The sequence below is a fragment of the Acanthisitta chloris genome, unplaced genomic scaffold (genome assembly GCF_000695815.1).
Source record: "Acanthisitta chloris isolate BGI_N310 unplaced genomic scaffold, ASM69581v1 scaffold16269, whole genome shotgun sequence".
Lineage (NCBI taxonomy): Eukaryota > Metazoa > Chordata > Aves > Passeriformes > Acanthisittidae > Acanthisitta > Acanthisitta chloris.
In genome coordinates, this window is record NW_008690975.1 from 1,576 (window position 1) to 25,668 (window position 24,093).

General features: G+C 38.2%; 1 protein-coding gene across 5 annotated transcripts; it reads right to left on the reverse strand.

Moving 5' to 3' along the window:
• Positions 1 to 319: 319 nt before the first annotated feature.
• Positions 320 to 19,562, reverse strand: BCLAF1 (BCL2-associated transcription factor 1). Of its 5 annotated transcripts, none has more exons than XM_009082055.1 (13): positions 19,420 to 19,562; positions 18,651 to 18,724; positions 16,495 to 16,618; positions 14,715 to 15,620; positions 12,595 to 12,741; positions 12,311 to 12,480; positions 9,557 to 9,662; positions 8,568 to 8,652; positions 7,689 to 7,864; positions 6,379 to 6,559; positions 2,706 to 2,852; positions 912 to 1,121; positions 463 to 770 (listed from the first exon to the last, which is right to left on the reverse strand). In XM_009082055.1, exons 3-13 carry the CDS (start codon positions 16,596 to 16,598, stop codon positions 765 to 767), a joined length of 2,238 nt encoding a protein of 745 aa, XP_009080303.1. In that variant the 5' UTR covers positions 16,599 to 16,618; positions 18,651 to 18,724; positions 19,420 to 19,562; the 3' UTR covers positions 463 to 764. The 5 variants fall into 5 exon arrangements, with proteins under 5 accessions (XP_009080304.1, XP_009080301.1, XP_009080303.1 ...); XM_009082052.1 differs by having other exon boundaries at positions 12,595 to 13,266; XM_009082056.1 differs by lacking the exon at positions 2,706 to 2,852 and having other exon boundaries at positions 320 to 770.
• Between the last annotated feature and the right edge of the window lie 4,531 nt (positions 19,563 to 24,093).

Consider the following 24,093-nt stretch of genomic DNA (forward strand, 5'->3'; position numbering starts at 1 on the left):
TCTCTATTCACACTGAAGGACTGGTAAGTGCAGAAGCATTAGCTTCTAGCTGCAGTGACTTGGAAATAGGTTTCTAAAACACATTCCAGAAGGAAAAAATACACTTGAAACTCACTTTAGTATTTATACACGTATGTATTTCTCAGGCTACTAAAGAAGAGTGACAATTTGACTGTTAAAGTAAAACTCTTGCTGCACTCTCTAGCAGGGTGGAGTAAGAATCCAGGTTTATCACTGACACACTGTGTATCTGTGGTTCTCATAAACTAGTGTATAATCAGCATTTTGCACAGCTGTTTGTACTTACACTATGACTGAGTAACTACCTTTAAATACAACTCTTATAAAAAGGCAACACAAAAGTAGTAATCAGTTTATAAAAAATGCTGCTCCAAGGTTTCAGGTGTGCAGAGCTGTAAGTTTACTTCAGAATAAAACACAGACATTGGGGAGAATCAAAACTTTTAGAGTTGTACTTGACGATATATTTGAACAAAGCAGAATTACACTGCATATAACAAACAGTAAAATTTCTTAAAAGTTGTTACAAATATTTTACTTTCTACCTGTACGATCATTAACATAGTTTACTATATCAAGAATTTTTTCTAAAGGCTTGAAACAAAAACAATTCCTCTAAACTACTTTCCAACAGTAAAATTTAAGTAAAATGCTTACATTCATTTGACAACAAAAAAAACATATTAAAAATGTTGTGTGGGTGGTGCAAGAGCTGCTCTTTCAGCTACAACTTCCTTCCAGGGTTATTCCTGTGGAAAGAAAAAAACAAAACAGTCTTGTGAACTGTTAACAACCCAACTCTGAATGAAGTGATCCCCACATGCACCCACACGTTTACTCGATACATGGCGAAACAAACTGTCTGATCTGCAATACACTGAACAGTTTACCTTTTCCTCTTTGCGTCTGTCCTTTTCTTCATTATTCTCAATCGTTTCTTCTTCATCTTCCACAATTCCATCCCCTTGGTACTTGTCATGTGTCCACTTTGGACTGCTACCTGACTTTTTGAAGTTAAAACGGCCCCTGCCACGCTGGAAAGTACCGCGGCCTCTTCCTCTTTTGGCCCAATAATCCACACCATCGTCTCTGTCATCATGCTACAATAATACAAGACAAAGAGTAAGGTTAGAACACCTCTAAAATACACCCTCTCCTGTTAGCACTCTACATCACATGTAAAAAACCAATTAAATGTTTAAAAGTGTTTTTTCAGATCGTAATTTACAGAATCCATTATGAAGTAGATTCTTACAACTCATGATGCTCTAGCTAAAACCACAATAAGACAATTACTTTAAGAGCCCTTATTAGTCTGGGTCTCCTCAAATGTTTGTCGCTTATCTTCAGTCAGAATAAAGAATCACTAGTTTTGAGGGGGGAAAAATTGTTACTTTAAGAGAAGCAGCTGCAGGAATGTGCTAGGATTTGTTAAAATTATTTTTACTTCAGTGCAGAGAAAGTTCTTCATACTTATTAAGGAAAAGCAGTTTTCAGAAAATCTGCTTCACCTGCACAAGGCAGGGCAAATGAAGTTAAACTGTTTAAATCTGACATTAACAAAAACCAGCTGAGTTTCTCTGGTTAATAAGCCTAATGTTTGCTGTCTTGCTACCAAATACAGCTGGTAAGTTCTAAGAGTCATTCCATGCACTGCTTGAAAGCTGCAGAAAACTATTTAATATAAAAAGATTTATATTTAGAATGGTGAGGTACACTTGCTTCAACATCTGGGTTTTTTACTTGTGATTTGGAAAGAAATCTGGACTATTAAACGCATCACACCCACATCAAGCAGTTTATTATACAAAGAAAGGGTGGCTTTTTGATTATAAATGTTTTTAGTAATTCAAGTTTAACAGCTACAATTAACAGTTCTACTATCATAGAATTTCTCAATGACTAGATTATCACCTCTTTCTACATTTACAGATCAGAAAAGTTTATATATGTTAAGGCAGAGAATGCCTTGTACAAACATCCAAATTGTGTTTATTTCTTAGTTACTTGTTAATATATTTGTGACAAGCTATAATGCTGTAAGAAAAGGTCCAATCTTCACTACTTAGAATTTTTCAAGGGGGAAACAACAACCTTCAAAGTTTGCATTGTTAAGGGAATCAACTGGAGCAGAGGCCACGTGTTCAGTGTACTGCACTACTTAGGGTGTTACATCAACAGTCCTCCTTTCACTGCCCGGATGGGAAAAAGGCATCAAAACTACGGTGACTTTCTTACGACTATCACACTACTCAACTATGAGCAGAAAACTGCTCACAGCAGAGTCAGCCTACATCCACAAATACTGTCACCTTTTCCTGATGTTCCCTTTTTGCAGACTTCCAGACAACCCTAAGACAAAGCTTGAATGTCATACAGACATAAATCGAGGAAAACACAGCACAACTCTTTTTGGGTTAAAGTTTGATTTGAATAGTTTTTGTCTGAGCTTGTCTTTCTTCCCCACTCCCTGATGAAAGTTTTGGAGATAAATTCCATGTCAGGCCTCACTCACAGCCAGGCTGCTGCAGAAAGGTGTGAGAGCAGCAGAACCAGGCACGACAACCACCCTGCCCTCCTCGTGGTCTCTGAGGTCCCTGGCCATACATGCATGCTACTTCTACACTTGTAGAAAGTTTGAAAAAACAAAAGCATGCATAAGACACCGAGTTCTCCACACCCACCAAGAAGTATTTCTTGCTTTTTGGGGTATATTCAGGATCCCATTCCTCTTCCTTCGGTCTCTTCTGAAAAGTAGTATTTGAGTTGCTGGGACCAGTATTTGTTCCAGCAAAGACTCCTCTGGCTCTTCCTCTGCCCCTAATTCGAAACTGATTAACCAAGATGTCATTTAATCCGTTTACATAAAACCACAAAGAAGAGTTCAAGTTCTCTATTACTGAAAGTACTCTTTCTGTGCTTAATTACAGTACCTGCAAGTATAAAACCATTTTCAAATTCACATATTACCTTAAGTAATATATTCAAGCATTCACTTTGAAATAATGATTCTATTAATTTAAAGACATTTGAGTTCTTGGCATAAGTTCATCCACAACCACCAAAAAGAAATTTCCTTTGACTGCTGGTAAACCAGTGAGTTGCAACAAAAGGTCAGAAGGAGCTTCTGAGCTGTTCATAGACAAAAAACAAACAGGAAAACTAGACTGAAAGAGGGAGAAAACTGTCAAGGGGGAAAGAAAAGGTCATTCATGGAGTCAGTCATGTCAGTTATGAGAAACTATTTCTAGAACACACACTAACAATGCAGTTTTCAAAGTAGTATAGCCACTGTGTGTTAGTCCAACATTTTCAATTGAGATTCAAAAATGTATTTCAGGCCAGATTAAATCCCAAATGGGTAAATTCTTTACTCAGAAAAATATCACCAGTATGCACTGCACAGATCTGCAATGCTTAAAGCGCAAAATAGTGTCTTAAACATTCTTTATAAAGAATTAATGGGATCTTAAAATATTAGGCTAAAAAGTCTCATCAAAAAAACCACCTTTAACTCAGAATACACTAAGTAGTAACACATACAGTTCCCTCTGCATGTACCTATTTAGCTTGGAGAACACATTAAATGAGTTTATATCCTTCATTCAAGGGGAGAAGAAAGGTCAGGTTGGGACAATAAAGACTGCTAAAACCTGCAGTTACTACAGAACAGTTTTCATAAACAGCCTACTTTAAAAACACAGAACTGCATCTTCAGAGTAACACAACAAAAACATGACTGGAAATTAATTTCATTTGTTAGAAATGTTTGCTAAACATAAACAAAAAAGTTATATCATTAACTAACTTGAAAGAAAAGTATTATGCACACTTAGTCCCACAAAGCTCCAACACTTCTAATACAGAATTTATGCTGGACAGTTATAAAACTACTCTGACATTTTTGATTATTCTGTAAGCAAAAAACCCCAAAAATAACGGATTAGAGAGTCACTTGAAAAGTGAAACACTAAGTGTATAAGAGAGGAAATACTGCATGTTTGCTTTATTTCCAACAGCTTCACAAAACTAGGGCACAATAAACAGTATCCCAGCGGGGTGGGGGGAAAAGGATGTAGGGACAAAATTATGACAGGATTTAAAAAAAAAACAAAACAAAAAAAAAAAACACAAACAAAAAAAAAAAAAAAAAAAAACCTCCACAAGCTATCAGTGTTTCCTGGTATTAGGTCCTATGATCAGGTTACCTTTAAGAAAAATTATCTGGAGTTTTTCTCACCACTGTACTAACACTTCCCCCTATTAGGTCATCTTTCAGGTAAAGAACTACAGGAGGTGACATCCACTATGGTGTGACCTTTATGGGCTTGTTTACTACAAAGCCCACCACAAAAAAAGACAAGAGTACAATTTCTATATAAACCTCCTTTTAACCAGAATTCTTACACAAAGAATCCTTTCAGAGTGTCACTGAAAAATTCTACTTATCCTTATTTCTGTGTCTGTACTTCAGAACTATTCATGATGCTTATGTATGAGAAACCTAGAATTAAACAGAATCACTTATCAGCAAAAGTTAGTAAAAACTGTTGCTGATTTAACATGAAATTGACATCTTAGCTTACATTAGCTAGATAGATAGGAAAGATGTCATGTTCTCCAAGGCTTCAGTTAGGAGGAAGATCCACAACCAAAGCATTTTGTTTACTCCAAAAGCAAAGCCACTATTAGCCTGCATTTACAAACACATTCCTACACTGGCTGCTCTCTATTTCTCACTACTATTCAAAGCTGTATCCCTGAAGAGGAGATCTGAGTCAACAGGTTGGCTTGTTTAGATTTGCCTGTTCAGACAGTTTGTTCAGTAAGGCCACGTGTGTCCCTGTATGTTGTCAGGGAACATTAACCAGTTATTACTGCACAGTCAGAACTGGCAGTCAATAATTAAATTAGTAGAAGTCTACTAAATTTCCAATTCACATCTACCTACATTTCCTGCAAAGGAGCATCCCTTTCACAATACACACGATCTGGGTTTATAAAGCAGGAAGTCTTCATCCAATTATGAGTTTTCTTCCACTAATTCTCTTTGAGAGGAAATGGAGATTTAAGCTCTACTTTAGTTTAACTTCTATTTTGTTTGCGTCATTAGCTCACACAGCTAGAAATTGTGCTGATGGTCGTATTTGATGCCTACACCATCCCAGGATTTATATATTTATGCCACACAGATGTTCCTTAGCATAACTATATAAATTGATCAGACGAAAGGAGGAAATGATGCACTTTTAGTATCAGAAATTCAGAACTTCCAATTTTCTTCTACGTAGCTCCATTTTTTTAGCTGGAAGATTCAAACCTTAAAGTGCTGGCACACACCACATGCATTTCAGACACCCTTGTGTGTAGTTCAAAACTTATTTTATCGACTACGACAAACAGTTCAATGTAAATTTATTCTACACAATGCCTTTTAGCATTATTTAGTCTTAATTACAGGCTACCTGAAGGAATTACTGATAAAGTATGAAATTACTCCTCTCTTATTATGTAATTCTACTTGACAGTTTTTCCCCACCCACATGGGACATGCCCTTTTTTTTTGTTTGTTTCATTTTGGTCTGGGTTGTTGGTTGGGTTTTCTGCTGTGCTGCTGGGTTTTTTATTTTTGTTGTTTAGGGTTTTTTAAGTGCTCCTCATCTTTTCCAAGGTCTCCTTTATTGATTCATAATCTTTCCTAATGCTTCTACATTGCCAGTTAAATATCAGTAATTACATTAACATGGAATCCTGAAGTTATGAAGACTGTAGTGGTCAATGAGTCCCTTTCCAAATCACAATGCTTAAAACACATTCCAGAGGTAAATCAATGAGCTTTGATGCTCAGTGTGGTCAGTACAGGCCAAAAATAACAAGTATACCATCTCCTTTTCTCCATACAGCTGTTTCAAGGTTGATGCATGGTTTTAATTAAGTGCCATTCCCTACTGAACAAGTTGCAAGCATCAAACACAAAGGAGGGGAAAACCAAACTGAAAGTGACAGGGAAAAACAGAGGCTGCAGGAAGTCAAGAGGTAACAGATCACAAGATTTAAACTGTACAGAACACTAAATTTTCAGATTCTGTTAGGAAACAACATAATTAGAGAACAGCAAGGAACAGGCAGCACTATCCTAGGATCTCTAGTGACATGCTAATTCTCATTTACATGCTGCTATCGGGCAGTGCTGCAGGAAGCAGAACAGACTCAACATTTCAGGTTTGGTACATCACATCAAAGAATTCATGACTAAGTGTAGCCTAACTAATCACTGCAACACTTCCTCATTTTATTTGTTATACTATTACTGTTGAAGTGTTCAGAATTTGGGAGAACTGTAAGAAAGCAACTTACAAAGGTGCCTCTTGGCCTGTTGACTCCTGCAAAACCAGAGTATTCCTTCTGCTCATGGTGGGTTTTGAACTCTTCATCTCTTTCTTTCTTGCAATCCTTTTCTTCTCGAGAACTGGATGAGGAAGAAGATGGGGAGGAAGATGGGGAGGACCGAGCACGGTCTTGATCTCTTTTTTGTTTACTGAAAAATAAAAAAATATACTATGTGCTATTTTAAAAGTACTAGATAGTCTGTAACATGCTATACTAAACCGTGACTATTTTATGAAAAACTAACCCCCTTCTGGTTATAAAGTCACACGTTACATATTTCAGATGTTAAAGCAAAGTACAGTTCCACTTTCCAGCCTCCTCTTACACATTTAAGTGCACTAAAGCTATATTACTAGAAGTGAGTTGGAAAGCAGCAGTCTGCAAACTGCAAATACAGGTTTTCTAGATTGAGACACCATGAAGAGCTTCTGTTACTTTTAAGATCTGCCTTTCTTCTGAGGCAGAAAAATAGAAGGGAAGAAAACCCGCAAGGCAAAGTTTTACAGTACTTGACATAGTTCAGTTTGCACACTGTTGAGAAGATATGGTACGGGCTCCCCTACATAGATGGCTGTAGGGAATTAGCCAGGGGAAGAAAATGTGGATACCAGAGTCAAAGTAAATGGGAACAGGAAGCATAAGTAAAAAGTCATGGTATATACAGTACAGAGAAGGGAGAAAAAAATTCTATAGCAAGACTTTTAGCAACCCCATAGTGGTATTAATTTGACCCAATTTATAGGATTTTAATACTCTACTCAAAAGAAAGGTCATACCTGAAGTAACTCTTACCACTCCTACACAGTATCCACTGAGATATGCTAACATTCTTTTCTTACAAACAGCCCACTGGCTTTAGACAAAAATAAAAATTCCCCTTCTCACCCATGTTAAAACCTAAGTATCAGTAAAATTCTCATACTCTGGGTGTTATGAGTTGAAAAAGTGCGAATCAAGCATAACGAGCCAAAGTTCTTACACAAACTGTTTATAGAAATGTACTGCATTGAAGTCCAACCTCCTGATGTAGCCTGGATAATAGGACAGATTAATTTGTCATTTTTTTTTTCAGTGTTAGCTTGCTATTCCAAAGTTTTTGTCCTCATCCACCATAAGCCGTGTAAAAGACAGATAATACATATTTGCTGTAAAACAAATAATTTTAATTGTTTAAAATTAAATGTTCCATCATACATTGAAAATTGAAAGCAATTAAGCTTACAATTACAAAAGGCTAATCAGAAGCTAAAAACTATATAGGGGCTTCAAATATTTACCTGTCATCTTTGTAAGATTTGTAATCCTTGTAATCTTTTGGAGTTTTCTCCTGCTTTCTTGACCCACTGGATTCCCTGGAACCCTTTGAGTCTCCTCGCTCTTTACTTCGCTCTTTTCTCCGTCGGTCAATGTCATGTCGAAGATCAGCAGAATCACATCTTAATTTTTTATCTCCCTGTAAGCAAATACATATTTTGGAACAAAATTTTGAAAGAAAGCATGCAGAAGAGAATCTGAGCGAAAAGGCAATTCATGTATCAATTTTCAAAAAAGTGAGGTAGAATTTACCTATTTTTCAATAAACTCTTCAGCAGACAAACTGACTTGCAACGTCTGCTGACTGCAATTTAGATGCAATGACTACATCTAAAAAAGAACTAAGAATTTCAGTTTCAAACACACATTCTCACCAAGCCAATGGGATCTCATTTTTTATGCATACAGACCATAATACACCATTTGGGGATATATATAAGTACTCATTTCTTCTGGTGAATTGTTTTCAAACAGAGCACAAGCACCCCTGCAATTCAGCCACACTACTCACTGATCATCTTGGTACTTCCCCCTGCCCCAGCACCTAATTCTTTGTCCTTGGGGACCTCAGTGGACAAGAAACATGCAAGAAGAAAGGAAGCATGGGAGAAGACTTGACCTTATGTGCCGTGTTATCAGTATCACAAAGTCATGCTACATAAAGTAGCTTCTTAATAACATGTTTTACTCAAAGGAAAAAAAAAATTTTAACACAAGTACACCAGATACAATAAAGGCAAATTATTTTTGTCTTTTTATACACAAACACAGAGATAAAGTTCAGATTTAAAGGGAAACAATTAAGTTTAGAAGCAGAGATAGGATGTTTACTTAGAACCTACTTTCTGACTTTCTTCTTTAAAGACTCTCTCTTCACCTGCTAAACGGGTATGCTTCCTCAGGGTACTTGGAGAGATGTCAATCCTCCTAAATGGAAAATAAAAGCAGCATCTTGCCATACATGTATCTGACTGTCCAAGGCCTCAGTCATTTCTTTTCAACTGCTAAATGCTGCCCTTTTGCAGTAGCACAAACTTATTGCATAGAAAGCTCCACTATCAGAATACAGAAGCAGACTAAACATTGAAAACCTTGATTCTGTTCTGTGTAAAGTACACTAGAAACACAAATACCAAAACCAGGCAGATTGGTGTTTCACATTTTAAGTACAGTTTTGAAGATACAAAAAATGCTCAACGATTTATTTCAAAAGCATCAGTATATGTAGCCAGCTGAATACCCACCCTCTCCACCAAATCATCGACACTATGACAGCTAGCTGTAAAGTTAAAAGTACTTAACAGTTAAGAAAATGTGTAGAGCTGGACACTGTATCCTCACATGCAACACAAATATAGTACACTGCATCATAGAACTATAGCACAGGATCAGACACTACATCTGCATGCCTACCTTCTTACCTTTTAGGCTCTCAGAATTTTCAAAAAACTGCTGTAAATTAACACACACAAAAACTAAAGTAGTATGAGATGGAACATTTCACACTGAAGAAGAAAGATGCATGTACAGGGCTTCCTTTCATCTTCAAGACATATGCCCCTCAATATTTGAGCACTGCATGTGAGAAAAGTAAATATATCCCAAATGAGATACAGAGGTAGAGAAGACATCTGTTACAAAACCACAGATGAAGCCAGACTTGACTCAGATGAGTTCTCTTTTACAGAAGGTTTGTTTTGGTATTTTGTAATTACATAAAAATTGACAAATTACTCCATACGGATTAGAGAAAATATTTTGGGTTCTCAAAAGAAATACTAGCAGACATTATTTGAAACACAAAGCATCTGCATACGCAGTTAGCATATACCTATGTATTTCTGGACTCTTTTGTCGGGTGCAGTGTTCTTCAGTGGCTTTTTGATACGCAGTGAACCTCTCATTTAGGGTCATTCCAGCTGACTTGAAGTATTGCTCTGTTGGTTACAATAGAAAAAACCCCACTGTTTCATTAGTTTAATTCAACTGACAGGTACTTTACTCCTGACAGAAAGGCAAGTAGCAGGCAAAAAACATAGTACTTCCAATAAATTTATCAGGACAAGCAAATGTGGTGTTTTTGCTACTTTTACTCATTCTGTCACTCAAACAAAGTAACAGTGCACAGCATCACTGCAGCTCTACTTACAACTATGCCATGACTGTATTACACCTAATTCAAGCATTGTTTACTGATTAGACTTGTTCATTTTCAATGAGATTTTCCTCTACTTAAAGAGAGGGAGCAATTTCTGAAACAGTTATTTTATATTTTGCCCACAAGAGAAAGTGAAGTTACTTTGAGTCATGAGTATTTGTAGGAAATACATTTTACCACTCATCTCATCTTTAGCTTAAAATAAGAGTTAATTTATAGAAAACATTTAGTTAGGTATGTTTCAATAACTAATAACTAACAAGTCTGTTCTTAAAGGAACACAATTTCTTGATTGGAAGTTGTGATGATAAACGATCCAAGACAATTAACACACCTATAGGTAAATAAATTCCTTTAAGCATCTGGCATCTTGGCAAACCTGACAACTCCTCTGACACATTTTCTCCTTCCTTCAGAGACAGTTAAATTAGCAACAGCAAAACTCAAGTTTTTAAACCAGCTCAACAAATGTGTTTAAATGTAATATAGAAATACATAAAGTCATGAGCTATGAAATGTTACATATGAAGCAAGCTATCTGCTTAACAGGTCAACATACATCTGTATCAACTTACCGCCCGGCATCCAGCATTTGTCTCATAACCAACCATTAAAACTTGAAACGGCCACTACAAGGGTAGTGCCTCAATCATAATTCCATCAAACACAGGAATTTGAGCTAGCAACTCTGTTTTTATGCCATTTTTGCCAGGAAGACAGAAGGTTCAACTTTGCCTGTTTGGCATCTGTATCTTTCAACAGCTATTTTACTTTTGTAACATGGGTTTTGCCATTTCAAAACACATTCCAGGACCTAGTTATAATGAAAAAGAAAACATCACTGGGCATTTTCAGCTCTACATTAATAAAGAGCTGTTCAGACTGGTCGCATCACACCAATAACGAACACAACTTCAGTTTGACAAAAGAGTTACTAAAAACCTGATCACAGACCACAGTAAATCCAAAACTTAAAGATATGTTCTGCTTTCAAAAGTAACTATAACTGTACATATTCTAATAACGTGACCAGATAAACTGTTCAGCTCTTATATTTACCATATATTTAACACACAAAAATTTACAGAAAAATTCTATTCTGTGATCAACATGTGAGAGTTTCAGAAGTATTATTTTCACCTACAGCTACATATGTAATATATAAGCAAAAACTTAAAAGAAGCTCTCACTGGACTGAGCCTTAAATTTCTTTACACATCAATAAAACAGATACTTTCACACAACAAATCATAATACTCTAAACACGTGTCCCAATAATTTTTTTTCATCTAATACATTCACATAAACCATTATTGACTATTACTTTCTTCTTTATAAGTAAATCAAAATGCAGGGAATCATTTGATCTTAAGCAATCTAAATTTTGCCAACAAAATGAAATTTTCAACTAAACATTAGCACATATTCCTAGCAAGCAAATCTTTGCAGATTTGGAAGCTAACACGTTTTAAATGCTTACAGACAGATTCATTGAAACTGGTCACCTAATTAAGCATTTCCACATTCCCCTTCTGCATGATGATACAGCAAAATTACTTTCTCCAGCTCCATATCATCTGTTACATTTAATGCAAGGACAAGACAACAGCCCAGTGAAATAAAGCAAATGCTATCGAAAAGAGCATTTAAAGAACTCTCCAGACATCCTCGCTAGATTTTAAGGAATTATCTATTATCCCACCAAAAAGTTCTGAGAAGATAAATGACCTAAGTGAAATATATCTACCTTGATGGTCTAGGTTTGTGTTTCAGTGGGGTTGTTGTTTGGGTGTTTATAGTAAACAGTTATTACTGTTCAATCAGAAAATAATTAGCGTGCAATTCATTTAATGGAGGTTTAATTAGCTACTGCCAAGTTCCTGTAAGTGAAATTCCTGGCATTACTGTCCAATAGCAATAAAATGAAATATCATCATGTATTTTAGCATCATTTAGAACACAATTTATCCTACATTTATTGAGACAAAAAAAAACCCTTCTTACTAGAACCTGAAAATAACCTTCAGGGTGCTCCAGAGGAAGAATACTCTTGTATTTAGAGTGCAAAAGACATCTGTCAACCCACACTGCACTACTTAATATAAAGCTGTATGTTAAGAATCATTAAGATGAAATTAAATAAGAAAATCTGACCAATGTCGTATGTTTAAACTACACGGCAAAATTTCAAACTTTGCATGCTACTCAGGCTCAAAAATTTATCCAGAAACATGGTGTAACTGCTGTTAATACTCTACACTGCTGGAGGGTTTTTTTATGCTAGTATCTGTGGCCATTGTTTTTCTAATTATTTTTATGCATACCTCAACATTAAAAGAGGGCTTAAATCTTCCTCTACTAGAAACAGCAAATAGGCTTAAAAGAAGTTGTCAGATGTGTAGTCAGTACAGTAAACAAATTACATACCTTTGACATGATGAACCAAGGACACAATGTGCTGAATAAATGACTCTGACGTGCTTTTGCTGGCCTGTGGCAACTTAATGTGGTCAAAGATGGATCGGAACTCTTGCTCCTTCTTGACGGAATGGACAAGGGTGCTAGCAAGCAGCCTGTCTTTAGTCAAGGAAGCAGGTCTAAAGTGCATCAACAACAAAGAAGAAACACACAAAAAGAAACCACTAGTTTAAATACAGACGAACAACACTGCAGGCAGGTGGAGAACCACACTGAAAAGTGGAATCATTTACCTATTGGAATCATCAAGAGGTACTGGTGCCATTTTGAGTTTAACTTCAGGACGATGGGAGTCACTGGCTATCATTTTGATCCTAAGTGGGCTCTCCTCTCTGAAGGTGGATTTTTCTCTCGCATCCAGATTCTTGTGTAGAGGGGGACTGTAATCAAAGAGTTCTTTGAGCTTTTCAGACTTTACCTGCTCAGGTGACTGAGTTTCTTTCTTCATCATTAGTCTCTCAGAACTCTTGTCTTCTTCCTTGTGCTTATCTTTTGTTGCACTAGGCCTTTCCACTACATAGCCAGTCTCTTTAAGCTTATAACTTTTCTCATCTCTAAATCCATCGCTCTCTCTATTGCCCTTGATTGATACTTTAGATTTGTATTTGGTTCCTTCCTCCTCAGCATTCCGGTGAGATGCAGTAGGAAAGTTTTTACCCTGATCTGCCAGGACAGACTTTCTGAACTGTCTGTAATCCTCTGTCTCCTCTGTGTCCTCCCCTTCAGAGTCATTAAACTTTTCTTTCCCAGTCTCTTTATCAATGAAAAAATCTAAAGTTTCCTGTTCCTCCCATTCCCTTTCTCCCTCTGTCCTCCCTTTCTCTGATCCTCTCTCCTTCTGGGCCTCCTTCTCCCTGGTATTACCCCTATCAAGCAGGTATACTCTAGACTCTTCATCTGTGTACCTGTGGATAGCAAAGAAGAGACTGGTAACTCTGGATTGCATTCATTCCAGTTCACTTGCATTCCTCTTTCGTGCCAATCCCACACCAAGAAGAAGATGAAAACACATTCCTCCAAGCAATTAACTTTAGCATGCAACTTAACACTGTGTCCACTGTCATTGATGTACTACTGTAGGCACGTGAAGGACATAATGCCTTTCTGCAGAACACCTAGGAATTCTCTGTCAGAGTTTATAAGCAAGCTACTGGCTTGTTCAGTTTTTTCTTAATCAGTACTCAGTTTCACATTCTCACACCCTTGTCATTTTTATCCACAAATTTCACAGGAAGTTTGAGAGCTCAGACTGCAATTCATTTTTGTACTACTTCTACTGAGTAAGTGAAAGGAGTACCATAAAAATCTGAATGATACTGCACATTACTAAGAGAATTCCAAAACCTGACACAGGCTTAGTGCATTCACTGTACTGTGTCCAAGCAGAGAACCTGTAGCAGGCAGCTCTCCTGAACACACACACACACTTACCAATGCATCATTTCAGCCACTGCCTTATCTATACACTATTTTCATGTAGGTTCTAATACGTTTGCCAACTCCAATACATCTAACACAAGAGAATTCTTATCTTTGATCTTCTAAGCAGTAATTTTTTTGCATAATAAATCACTGACTGGACAAGTTAATTTAAAAGACTAAAATCAACCCTATACAGCACAGTCACAACACTGATCTGTAACTCATAAGAAATCCACTTAAGTATCAGTCACTTCATAAAGGAACAGTCTAATTTCACTAAGATTTTTACAACTTTAAAAAATTACTACTATAGCAAACATTTTAAGGACTAACAGAAGAATTTTACATTCATTGGAAAACATACATTAAGTTTCCTTCACATCAACAGAATTACGTTCCGAGAACACCAAGACCTACCCTCTTTGGTAAGAGATGCAAGACAAGACACCAATTGTGCACCACACAATTAGCAATTGATGCTGTTTGTGTTAACGTAAAGGAATCATTGCACAGCATTGGCATTTGTAGAGTTCCAGCAGACCTGCATTTCAAACTACAGGAGGCATTAACCTTCTGAAACATCCGAACAGAACTGTATCAAACAAGCTGCTCTGATGCACTACTCCAATTAAGATTTTTACTTTAGAGTAAAAAATGGAGTACAGGAAAATACACCATAAAAGCAAAGCACAAACCAATTTTTCCTCAAGGACACATGTCCCTATCTCCACTAGCCAACCGTCAAAACCTCAAAGCATCTTAGCAGGAAAAGGCATATATATGTTTCAAGCTCAATTCCAACCGGACTGACATTACTACTACTTATTCCATAGTGTTCCATATTGCAATTTCCAGGGCACAGTGATGATCCTGTCAAAACCCTTTAAGAGACAGAATTTTAAGAGGCAGCATTTGGCTTGTAAGTTCTTACCTTTTCATAAACTTTCCCCCTTTTGCAGTCTCCTGTTCGCCACCCTCAGGATAAAACGACCGCACTCGAGTCTCCTCGCGGGGGGCGCTCTGTGATGGGATTGTCTTTGGAGGGCTTCTCCTCGAGGGGAGGTGATGCAATGGGCTATTCTGAGAAGGACTATAACGGCTAGAACCATTTCCAAGAGAACCAGAGCCAGACCTCTCAGGACTATGCTGAATGGAATGGGAATGTTGAGGTGTGTCCTTTGCTGAGTGAGCTGTGCTAAGCAAAGGGGCATCAGAGCAAGAAGAACTCTGACTAGGTGGGGTGGCAATAGAAGGACTATGGGGTGACCTTGGACTGTTATCATATGCTGAAAGGCCAGGCCAAATGTCGCCAGAAGCTGCTGATGATTTGTTAAAATCGTCAAGAGACTCTGATGGGTCATGTTCAAATGTATCTTTCTGTTCATCTTGTGATTTATTTTTCAAGGGGCTGTCTTGCAAAGGAGCCCCTTCAGTTTTCTTTGCCTGCTTTTCCAGAGACGCACGTCTTTTGGAAGAGACAGGGGATTTGCTGTATGGGGATGAAGAACGAGACGAAGAGGACCTCGGGGACCTGGAAGATCTGTAAGATCGACGAGATCTGCTCCGGGACCTCTGGGAAGACACAGACCTTCGTTTTGGACTTCTGGAACGTGATCGGCCACGCCTGGGGCTTCTGGAGTGTCTTCGGTTCCAGACGGGCCTATAACCTCCACGATGGTATCTACCACCTCCTCCTTGATAATATCCTCTACCTCTTCCTCTGTAACCATAGGGACGTCTCATTCCTCTATTATTCCTGTAATCTCTGCGATAATCTCTAGAATAAACACGATCCCTGCTGCGAGATCGTGAGTATGTCCTTGACCGAGACCTGGAACTAAAATTAAAAAGCAAACATTAACACTTGGCAACTGGAGAATCAAAAAAACCACAAACAGCCTTGACATTAATTGCTGCATTTCTCAAATGCAGTCAGGAGGGTAAAGGATGCAGACAATGGTCTTAAAGGAACTTTCACAATCTGTATTTATTATTTCTGTAATATATTATTACATTTCTGTAATGTATTTAGTACAATAAACATATCTACACTCCTAAGACCTGTGAAACTTGGCATTGCATGATTAAGACATTACCAGCCTCAGCAGCTTGCCCTGCCATTTCATTAGAGATTATCACCACTCTGGAGCATGGCATTCAGTTTCACAGCCACCACAGTTCACAGCCTGGAACATGAAGTTACAGGACCTCCAGCATAATGCCAGCCTGTGGGCAGCAGCTGATGAGGCAGTAAACACTCAGTTGAGCCACTTCTTTTATGGGAGATGGCAATGTCCACCAGTAAGAAAGATGAGGAAAAGGCTGAAGGCAACTGAGAAGACAAGACACAGCAAAGCTTATCTACTGAAGCCTGAAGTTACTTCAGATATGAAAAGTTGAATGAGAAATACAGAACAAATTACAGGGAAAGACACTGGACAAAGAAAACGTCATGTGAAGGGGTAGGGAAGAATCAAGAGGGCCACAAATCATTAGCACACTGAAATTATCTTAAGATACAGGAAAAGAGAAAAAGCAGCTAAGTATTAAACAAAGTACAAGTAATTACATTTAAAGCATAGTTTACCTACTGCCTAAAATGAACTAAGATCCCAGTCTCACTTTTACCACAGCATCATCCAAGTAAAATGTTTTCCAGACAAAACCTAATATACTAGACTACATTTTCACACAGTAAGACATCAATTTACCTGTATCTCTTTTTTCTCGAATGTGATCTGGATCTTGACCTAGAGCTGGACTGAGATCTGGACTTTGATCTTGAAGAATGTGATCTAGAGTTAGATCGACCCATTTTTTCCAGTAGATATACTCCTTCCCAAAAGGAAAAGCAATGAGGAGCGGCAGGGAAAAAAAGAAGCGACTATTTAGAGTCCATGTAAATCATATAAATGAACAGAATTTGTATATGCCAAAATGGCAGTTTTAGATTGAAACACAGCATTCACTAAACCAAAGAACACTGGAGACGATATGAGTACACTGATTAGTAAATTAAAAGCTCAACCACATTTTGAAGAATTTAACATAGCTGAAGTGCACACACTGAAAAGATAAAGTGTAACTGTAAGGGGTTTTCCAGATTTAACCGCAAGTTGATCCTCTAGGAGAGAGGAGGCAACAGAAGAAACACATTTCTGCAAATTAAGACACAAAACAATGTAAGTCTCCACATTTTAATATATTTTAAACAAAATTCTTGCTATTGTGTGGCTTATAGTTTCCTCACATTTTCAATGCACTGTTCTTCTCTGGCAGGAGTTCACAGACCTCTACAATGTCCCTTTTACATAAGCAAAGAAAAAGCCCTGGAGTGTTCTGTCCAGCAGATGCTGGTTTGAGCCACAGGTATTATTTCTCTTAACCACAGGTATTAAAGCTAATCACTCTGATCTGATTTTCCACTGGTCAAGATTCCCACTCTGCACCTTTTTAGGTTAACTTTGCTTTTTAATGTACACACACAATGCATGGTCAACTTACATCATCATTTTAACAACTAGTTAAAACTTAACTTTAACCACTGGTAAATTAATAAGGCTTGCAACAAAATTCAACATGTTTCAGCACAAATGAAGCTATGAAAACTACAACTGATTACAAAACGAGACCTAAATAAAAATAAATCATAATAAAATATCACTTCTTATCACAATCATAATAAATATTTTAGTTAGTGCTGACCATAAAAAATACACACCTTTTCCTTTTCTTTTCAGATCAGTGGCTAAAAATCCCCAATTTAATTACTAAACATTCTGACCCATTACCATTTTCTTTTGAAACTGCCCAGCTTTAAAAAAAAACAAAACCAAACAAAAACAAGGGTCACATTAGACAACCTGAATATAAACTGTGAACAAGTAACTACACATTTTCAGGCCTTTGCTCAGTATCTATAATCATCATTGTTTAATAAGAATTAAAACAGAAATGGAAAAAAAAAATTTAGCTTTTGAATTGCAAACAAGCTTGAAAGCCTAAAATTATTAAAAAGACAAGCTCAACACAAGTAGCACCTTCTATCACAAGCTACTTTACATAATCTTTCTTGTTACCTGGGTGACTTTTCAATTACATAAAGAAAAAAAACAACATTAGAATTGAAATTAAACTTAACAAAATTTCAGAAATTTTAGGCACAAAGCCCCAAAGAAAAAAGCAGACTAACCTTTCCCCTAACAACTGGTTCCTCCTGCCCCACATGACTTTTCCTACCACAATAGCACAAGAGTGTGCATGGCCCGAGATGTAACCTCATCTGAACCCAACCCAGCAAAAACTTTAAACTTAAACTAGCTTTCCATGTAACTAAAAAACCCTATTTACCTTGAAGAAGAATATGTTGAGTGCTGTCTTTTACTGGCTCCTTCCATTAAAAAGCAAATTTGCATAACCTATACTCAGAAGATGTTTTCTAATTCATTATGTTCAATTAAATTCAGAGAAAATGGCCTATAATCCCTTAGGTTCAATACCCACAGGAAACATAAATTTAGAGTTTTAAAACTCTCTTAAGACAAAGTATGTCAATTTTCCAAGAGTGACAGGAAATGAAACCTCTGGGTTTCTTTCTACAAGTAACTTTCAAAGCAATCTTCAGATGCACAGTGTTTGTATATAACCCAACCGCAGCTTTAGATTTATTATTTTCCCAGTGTTCAACAATAACATATGTACATCTGCACTTTATGTATGACAAGTACAGCTGATCTTTACAAGAGATACACTAATTTCAGAAAGTTTATATATTGTAAGCATTAATTTTAGGAAAACAAAATCAATTTTAATTTTCAATAGCTAGGTTCAATCAGAACACTTAAAAATAGAATTAAGTTATTCTTACCTCAAACTCGTAGTTGGTGCCAATGAAGCAATTATTTCAAAACTCTCTATTTGTGCTTTCAGCAATACTGAACCCTATAGAACAGAAAATGAGACTGTCAGAGACATTAACATTTACTACAAGGCAGGTAATACCTTTTGCTTCAAGAGGTTCAAACATGAATCTGTTTATCATGAAAAGACAACACACAAGAAACAGCAATTTTTCTCCTGGACTCAGTGAAGCTGCATGCTAAGACAGGGACAGCTCAAGAGGCAGTCACTGCTAAGGCCTACTCCTCTTCCACACATGAGCACTCCTCCTTCAGCCTTGCTTACAGGGCTGTGTACTGCATCATCCTCACCTTCAAAACAGCCCTGACATCCTTCAGGCCCTTCAGTGACCAATCTTTTCATAACCAGACAGCACTTTCCCATCACTCAGTTATCCAAGTGGCTGAATGAAGGGCCAAACTGAGCTAGGTTATGGGGTAAATAAAAGCATGCAGCCAGAAAGAAAGGGGCAAAAAGGTCAGTGGCAAACTGCTAGACCCGTTTGAACTCTAACACACAGCTCTGCACTTCACTGGAGCTATCTTACTGGAAAAAAAATAAACCGGGATGAGAACTCCCAGAAATTCTGCATCTCAATAACGTATTCATTAATCCAAAGGCATAAGACATCCACTGCTCCTAAATGACACTTGCACACTTGTTCACAAATGTTTTCTTCCTCTAAAAGAAACGTCCCACTTGTGTTCATAAAACACTGCTTTCAAAAGTCCACTTACCATTCACTAGTAGTGACCAAGATATTTCCAATTTCTACAAAACATATGCCTTATTAAGATTAAGTTTTTACTTCTCATCATCAGCAAGCATGAGTCTCTGAAGGAGCACAGTGGTGTATCGCACCATTTCAGATTTTGTCTAGACAAAAGGCGAGATGGTATTAGCTAGTAAAGGTTAACGAAGGCATTCAGAACTCTAGTACAGAAAAAGTAATACAAACTTCAAGTTCAGTCCAAGACTTTACATTAATACTTAAATGATCTGTATTTCTGACTTAAACTGGTGTTAGCTGAAATCCAAAATCCTAATTTAGACAAGTCTTTAGATCCTGGGGATACAGAACAAGATAGTTACTTCACCTTTAAAACCACTAGGCAGCAGACAAGATCTTACAATACCATAACTCAAACTGGTAGTCAGTCCCACAGAGTTCCTAGAATCTTTGCTAGCAACTGGCAAAGGTGAAAAGTAGCCACATTTTTGTATTTTTTTAACTAGGCATTGGCTATCCCACACCCAATCACAGCAGCTAAAATGTATTTGCTAACCTCCTTCCTAATTTTTATTTTATTTTTAAGAGTATGGATATAACATTTTAATGAAACAGAGCTTAAAATAGAAAACCTTAACTAATGAATAAAAATCACTCAACTATTTGCAGCTTTTGCTTCCAAATAACCGCAATAGGTAAAACCTTGACACGCAAGACCCACTTATCCCAACAATGCTCACACTCAGAAACAACAATGAAAAGACTAATAGCTGTGTGCTTTAGTCTGTGTAAATGTTCTCAGAATATGCAAGAATCTAGAATTTTATAAACCTCTACTAAAGCTTATTTAGGAAAGCACAGTGTAGATAAAAGAATACACATAACACCTCCCTTATAACTCAAAGTTTCTACATGCTGCACACTTGCACAGAAAAAGTACAAAGCATCACAACTACAACACGCTGTTTCACAGCAACAAATAAAATCACCCACAGCCTCTTCCTGCAGCATCTCGTGCTCACTGTCAGTCTCTAGTGGCTGCACTATGTCAAGTAAGGGCACGAGTGGTAAAGGGCAATGAACAAAAGGTTCCCCACGCTGCTACACATCATCATCGGTCACTAATCAAAGAAGCCCCTATCACCTGAATGAAGCTTCCCTCTGACCAGCCTCAGGAGAGACGCAGAGGCTGCCCTAGGTGTGCATTAACATTGTGACACAAGATGTCATCACTAACACTCAGCATTTCCCAGCGAGGACCATAACTGCTAGGATCGTGGTCTATGCCTAAAACACCAGGACTGTAACCCACACAATTCTTGCAAGTCAAGCTTCTTTTTCCCTTTCTTTCTACCCTCAGTAGCCGAAAGTAGATGCCTGGCTCTCAACCATTTCATTCCTCTGTTAAAAACTTTGGATCTTATAAAGCAAGCTGCTGTAGAATAGGCTGGCCCTGCTAGTTTAAAGAAACATTCTCATCCCTCCTATCCTGTTTCCTCACATTCCTGATGATCTCCCTTATGCCAGTGCAAATATTTCTGCATGCACATACTGGATTACTTTCAATACAAATTATTTTTTCCGATATGGTTCATTACACAGCCCCACAAACAGTTGGGCCAACGCAGGGAAGTTGAAACAGCAGCCAGACAGGACTGCTTCTTTTGGCAGCACCACAACCTTCTTTAAGCTTCCCTGGAACTAGCCTGGCAAAGCCTTCCACGGCAACAAAATTGGTATTTAAGCTTTTTAACAGTACTTGCAAGCAGCTTAAAAAAAAAAGAAAAAGAAAAAGAAAACCCACCGAAGCCAAAAAACACAACCCTCGAAAAAATACCACCAAAATAAAAACACACACACAAAAAACCTTAAAACATTCAAAACCAAACACAGAAACCACAACTTTTTTAAAAATTGGCTACTCCACCACCTGTCAGATATTGAATCACATTCAAGAACAAAGAGTTTCTTAATGAACAAAGTTTCTTAATGAAATAACAACAGGATCTTTGAGTGTCTTAAACCAGTCTAGGTCAGCAAGTGTGACCATCAAGCAAAAACACGGTATACAATAGAACTGGGCTTATCCCACCACAAGCAACACAATAACAAGGAAGTAAATAATACTGTTCGCATTTGCTATGTTTAATAAAAACACAAAAGGACAAGGAAAACGGCTTCCAATTCCTTTTCAACACTATTTTTAAGTCTTTACTACACCACTGAGGTTAATGCTTTCTCAGCGTACATAGACTGTAGATACAACACACTGCTGAAGCCATTTAACAAGTTATACACCACACAAGTTTAAGTCATTTTAGGACAGTTATACACACACTAGCAAAACTCCTTCCTCTTAGCTTCATTATTTTAGCTATCCTCCATTTGTATTTCTTTAATAGTCTGTATTTCTCTTAAGCATTACTTGAGAGCTGTCCGAAGATTTAAATCAAAATCTTGAAGTAACTCACAAGCTGTTGCCAAAATGCATTTTCATTCAGAGATTCAGGCTTCACAAGACATGCGGATTATACAATCATGACAAAACAAAAGGGGATAGGACAGTCTCCGAGAAATCCCACGGAACTTGTATTCTCTCAAAATACATATACCGAATTAATGAAAATCAGTCTTAATGAGACAGCACTCATCCACTGGTAAGTCATCCATTCAGTGCCTGCACATCTGCCATCATTTCTTATCCACTTCTTGTCTCCCCCTCCTTTCATTTTTCATGTTCACAATCGTAGCAGTAGCACAGCACAAGTAATAACAGAATGCATTTCACAGGGGCTGCAAACCCATGCTGCTCGGATCATCGACGATTTAGAACCCTAAAAATACCAACATTCCATGGGAAATTTGCTCAGGCTACCTTGGAATGTACAAGTAAGAGCTGGGAAGCACTATTTTCCCTGTTTATATGCTGGAAATATAACATAAACAGTAAAACACACAAAAGCCTTTCCTTCTCCTTCAAATCCTTAATTTCTTGAGAGAAAACAGTACAAAATCTTTGTAAATTAAGCCCAAAACTAGCGTCCTAGCAAGAGCAAAATCACCTCTGCAAAACCATCATATGATTGTTAGCTGTTCTTTTATGTAATACTGTTGGCAAACAAAAGCATGTTTCTCCTCTAACTGAAAAAAACACAGAAAGCAAAGCGACTATTTCTAAAAAATCTGTCAATACCTGTAAAGGAATTAGCATGTTTTTCGACACGTGGGTTTGGAGAGCCTTTCTGGTTATTTTTGAGTGCTTTATGCACTGTGTTTTCATATGCCCTGACACAGTGGTTTCTGTGATTTAGCTAGGAGCATGCTGCTGCAGGAAAGGCAACATCCCTCCCTCGTTTGTACTCATAGGTGCTTGGTGAGCTGCAACAGTGAACTTCTCCAGAAGAAAACTACTCTGGGTAAAAGCTGACTTTTCAGGCTCATCAGCTCCCAGATCCCATTTGCCACCAGGCTGCATGAAGGCCAGGGGCAGCACAATGCACAAGGCAGCAATGCACTCTTTCTAAGCAGCTCTCACAGATAAACAGAGAAACAGAACACAATAACACAACAACTTACTTTCTCTAGTGGTTTCCTTCACCTGTTCTCCACTACCTGTAAACACACCCCAATGTGTTTACACTGGCATTCCCCAATCTCCCACACCACTATCTCTCCTTGACAACCAGCCCGAATATAACCCACCCAAATACCTGCACCCCAGCTCCAAACGCTCCCTGCTTATCTCTTCTAAATTTCTACAACCACTCCAAGTTTTCTGCATCCCCAGTGGCAACAGGCCCTTCTCTATGGTTCGTGCTCCTCCCTACTTCCTCCTTCCCCAAAGATTCCCTCAGCCGCAGCCTTCACCCGAGCAACCGCTCCACACACACCAAAGCCACTGCCCCAGCACCGATGGAGGTGACACATGGAACCTCACCCTGCCATCCAGCACTACCTGTCCCCCCACAGCAACAGCCATCAGTGGCAGGAAGCAATTCTTACTCTCCCTGCCACAAGATGCTGCATGCTTGGACCTCACCTCAGTGCCGGAGCCTCTACCCGCCTCCTATTGTCCCCACTTTTGTCCAAAACTGTGTGATTATCAGAGAGAAGAAAGAGGAGGAAGGAGAAAGACAACAGCTAGACAGCGTTTTCCTGGAACCTCACACTCTGTAATCAATCCCTCCCACACTGAGAACAACTATCCTCAGCAGTGTTTTTACACATTTATAATAAGCCAGGCAGTGGTTTTTGTACATTATAATAAGCCATGGCTCAGGCAGTGACTACTCGCAGAGTCAGGAGCACCTTTGTTTTGCATGCCCTCGGGCCCTTCAGTAGTAAAATATAACTGCTGCTATTAAGCTAAAACTCGGGTCTCTGAGACTCACAGGTGACAGGCTGCACTCACTGGGTGAAGCATCACCATGGCACACAAAACAAGAACACGATTTCCATATAACTGGAGGTGAGAAGCAGAGGGTTTGCAAAGCAGATGAGGAATAAAGGCCGAGATCCTGCAGTGGCTGTACACGACAGCACCATCAACACCGAGAACACAATAGCCCCTTCCAACAAGGGGCACGAAACCCACTCCTCGGCTTTTGGGGGCGTCTGTGCACGGGGCGGGACAGGCGCAGCGAAACAAGGAGGCGCCGAGTGCCTCGGGCACAAGGGCCCG

Excerpts from the sequence above, each read along its gene's own strand:
- BCLAF1 (XM_009082052.1), bottom strand. The coding sequence starts at position 16,598 with ATGGGTCGATCTAACTCTAGATCACATTCTTCAAGATCAAAGTCCAGA. Across the intron at positions 12,481-12,594 it reads CCTCTTGATGATTCCAATAG|ACCTGCTTCCTTGACTAAAG; the intron begins GTAAATGATTCC and ends GATGCACTTTAG. Across the intron at positions 9,663-12,310 it reads CTTGGTTCATCATGTCAAAG|AGCAATACTTCAAGTCAGCT; the intron begins GTATGTAATTTG and ends TGTAACCAACAG.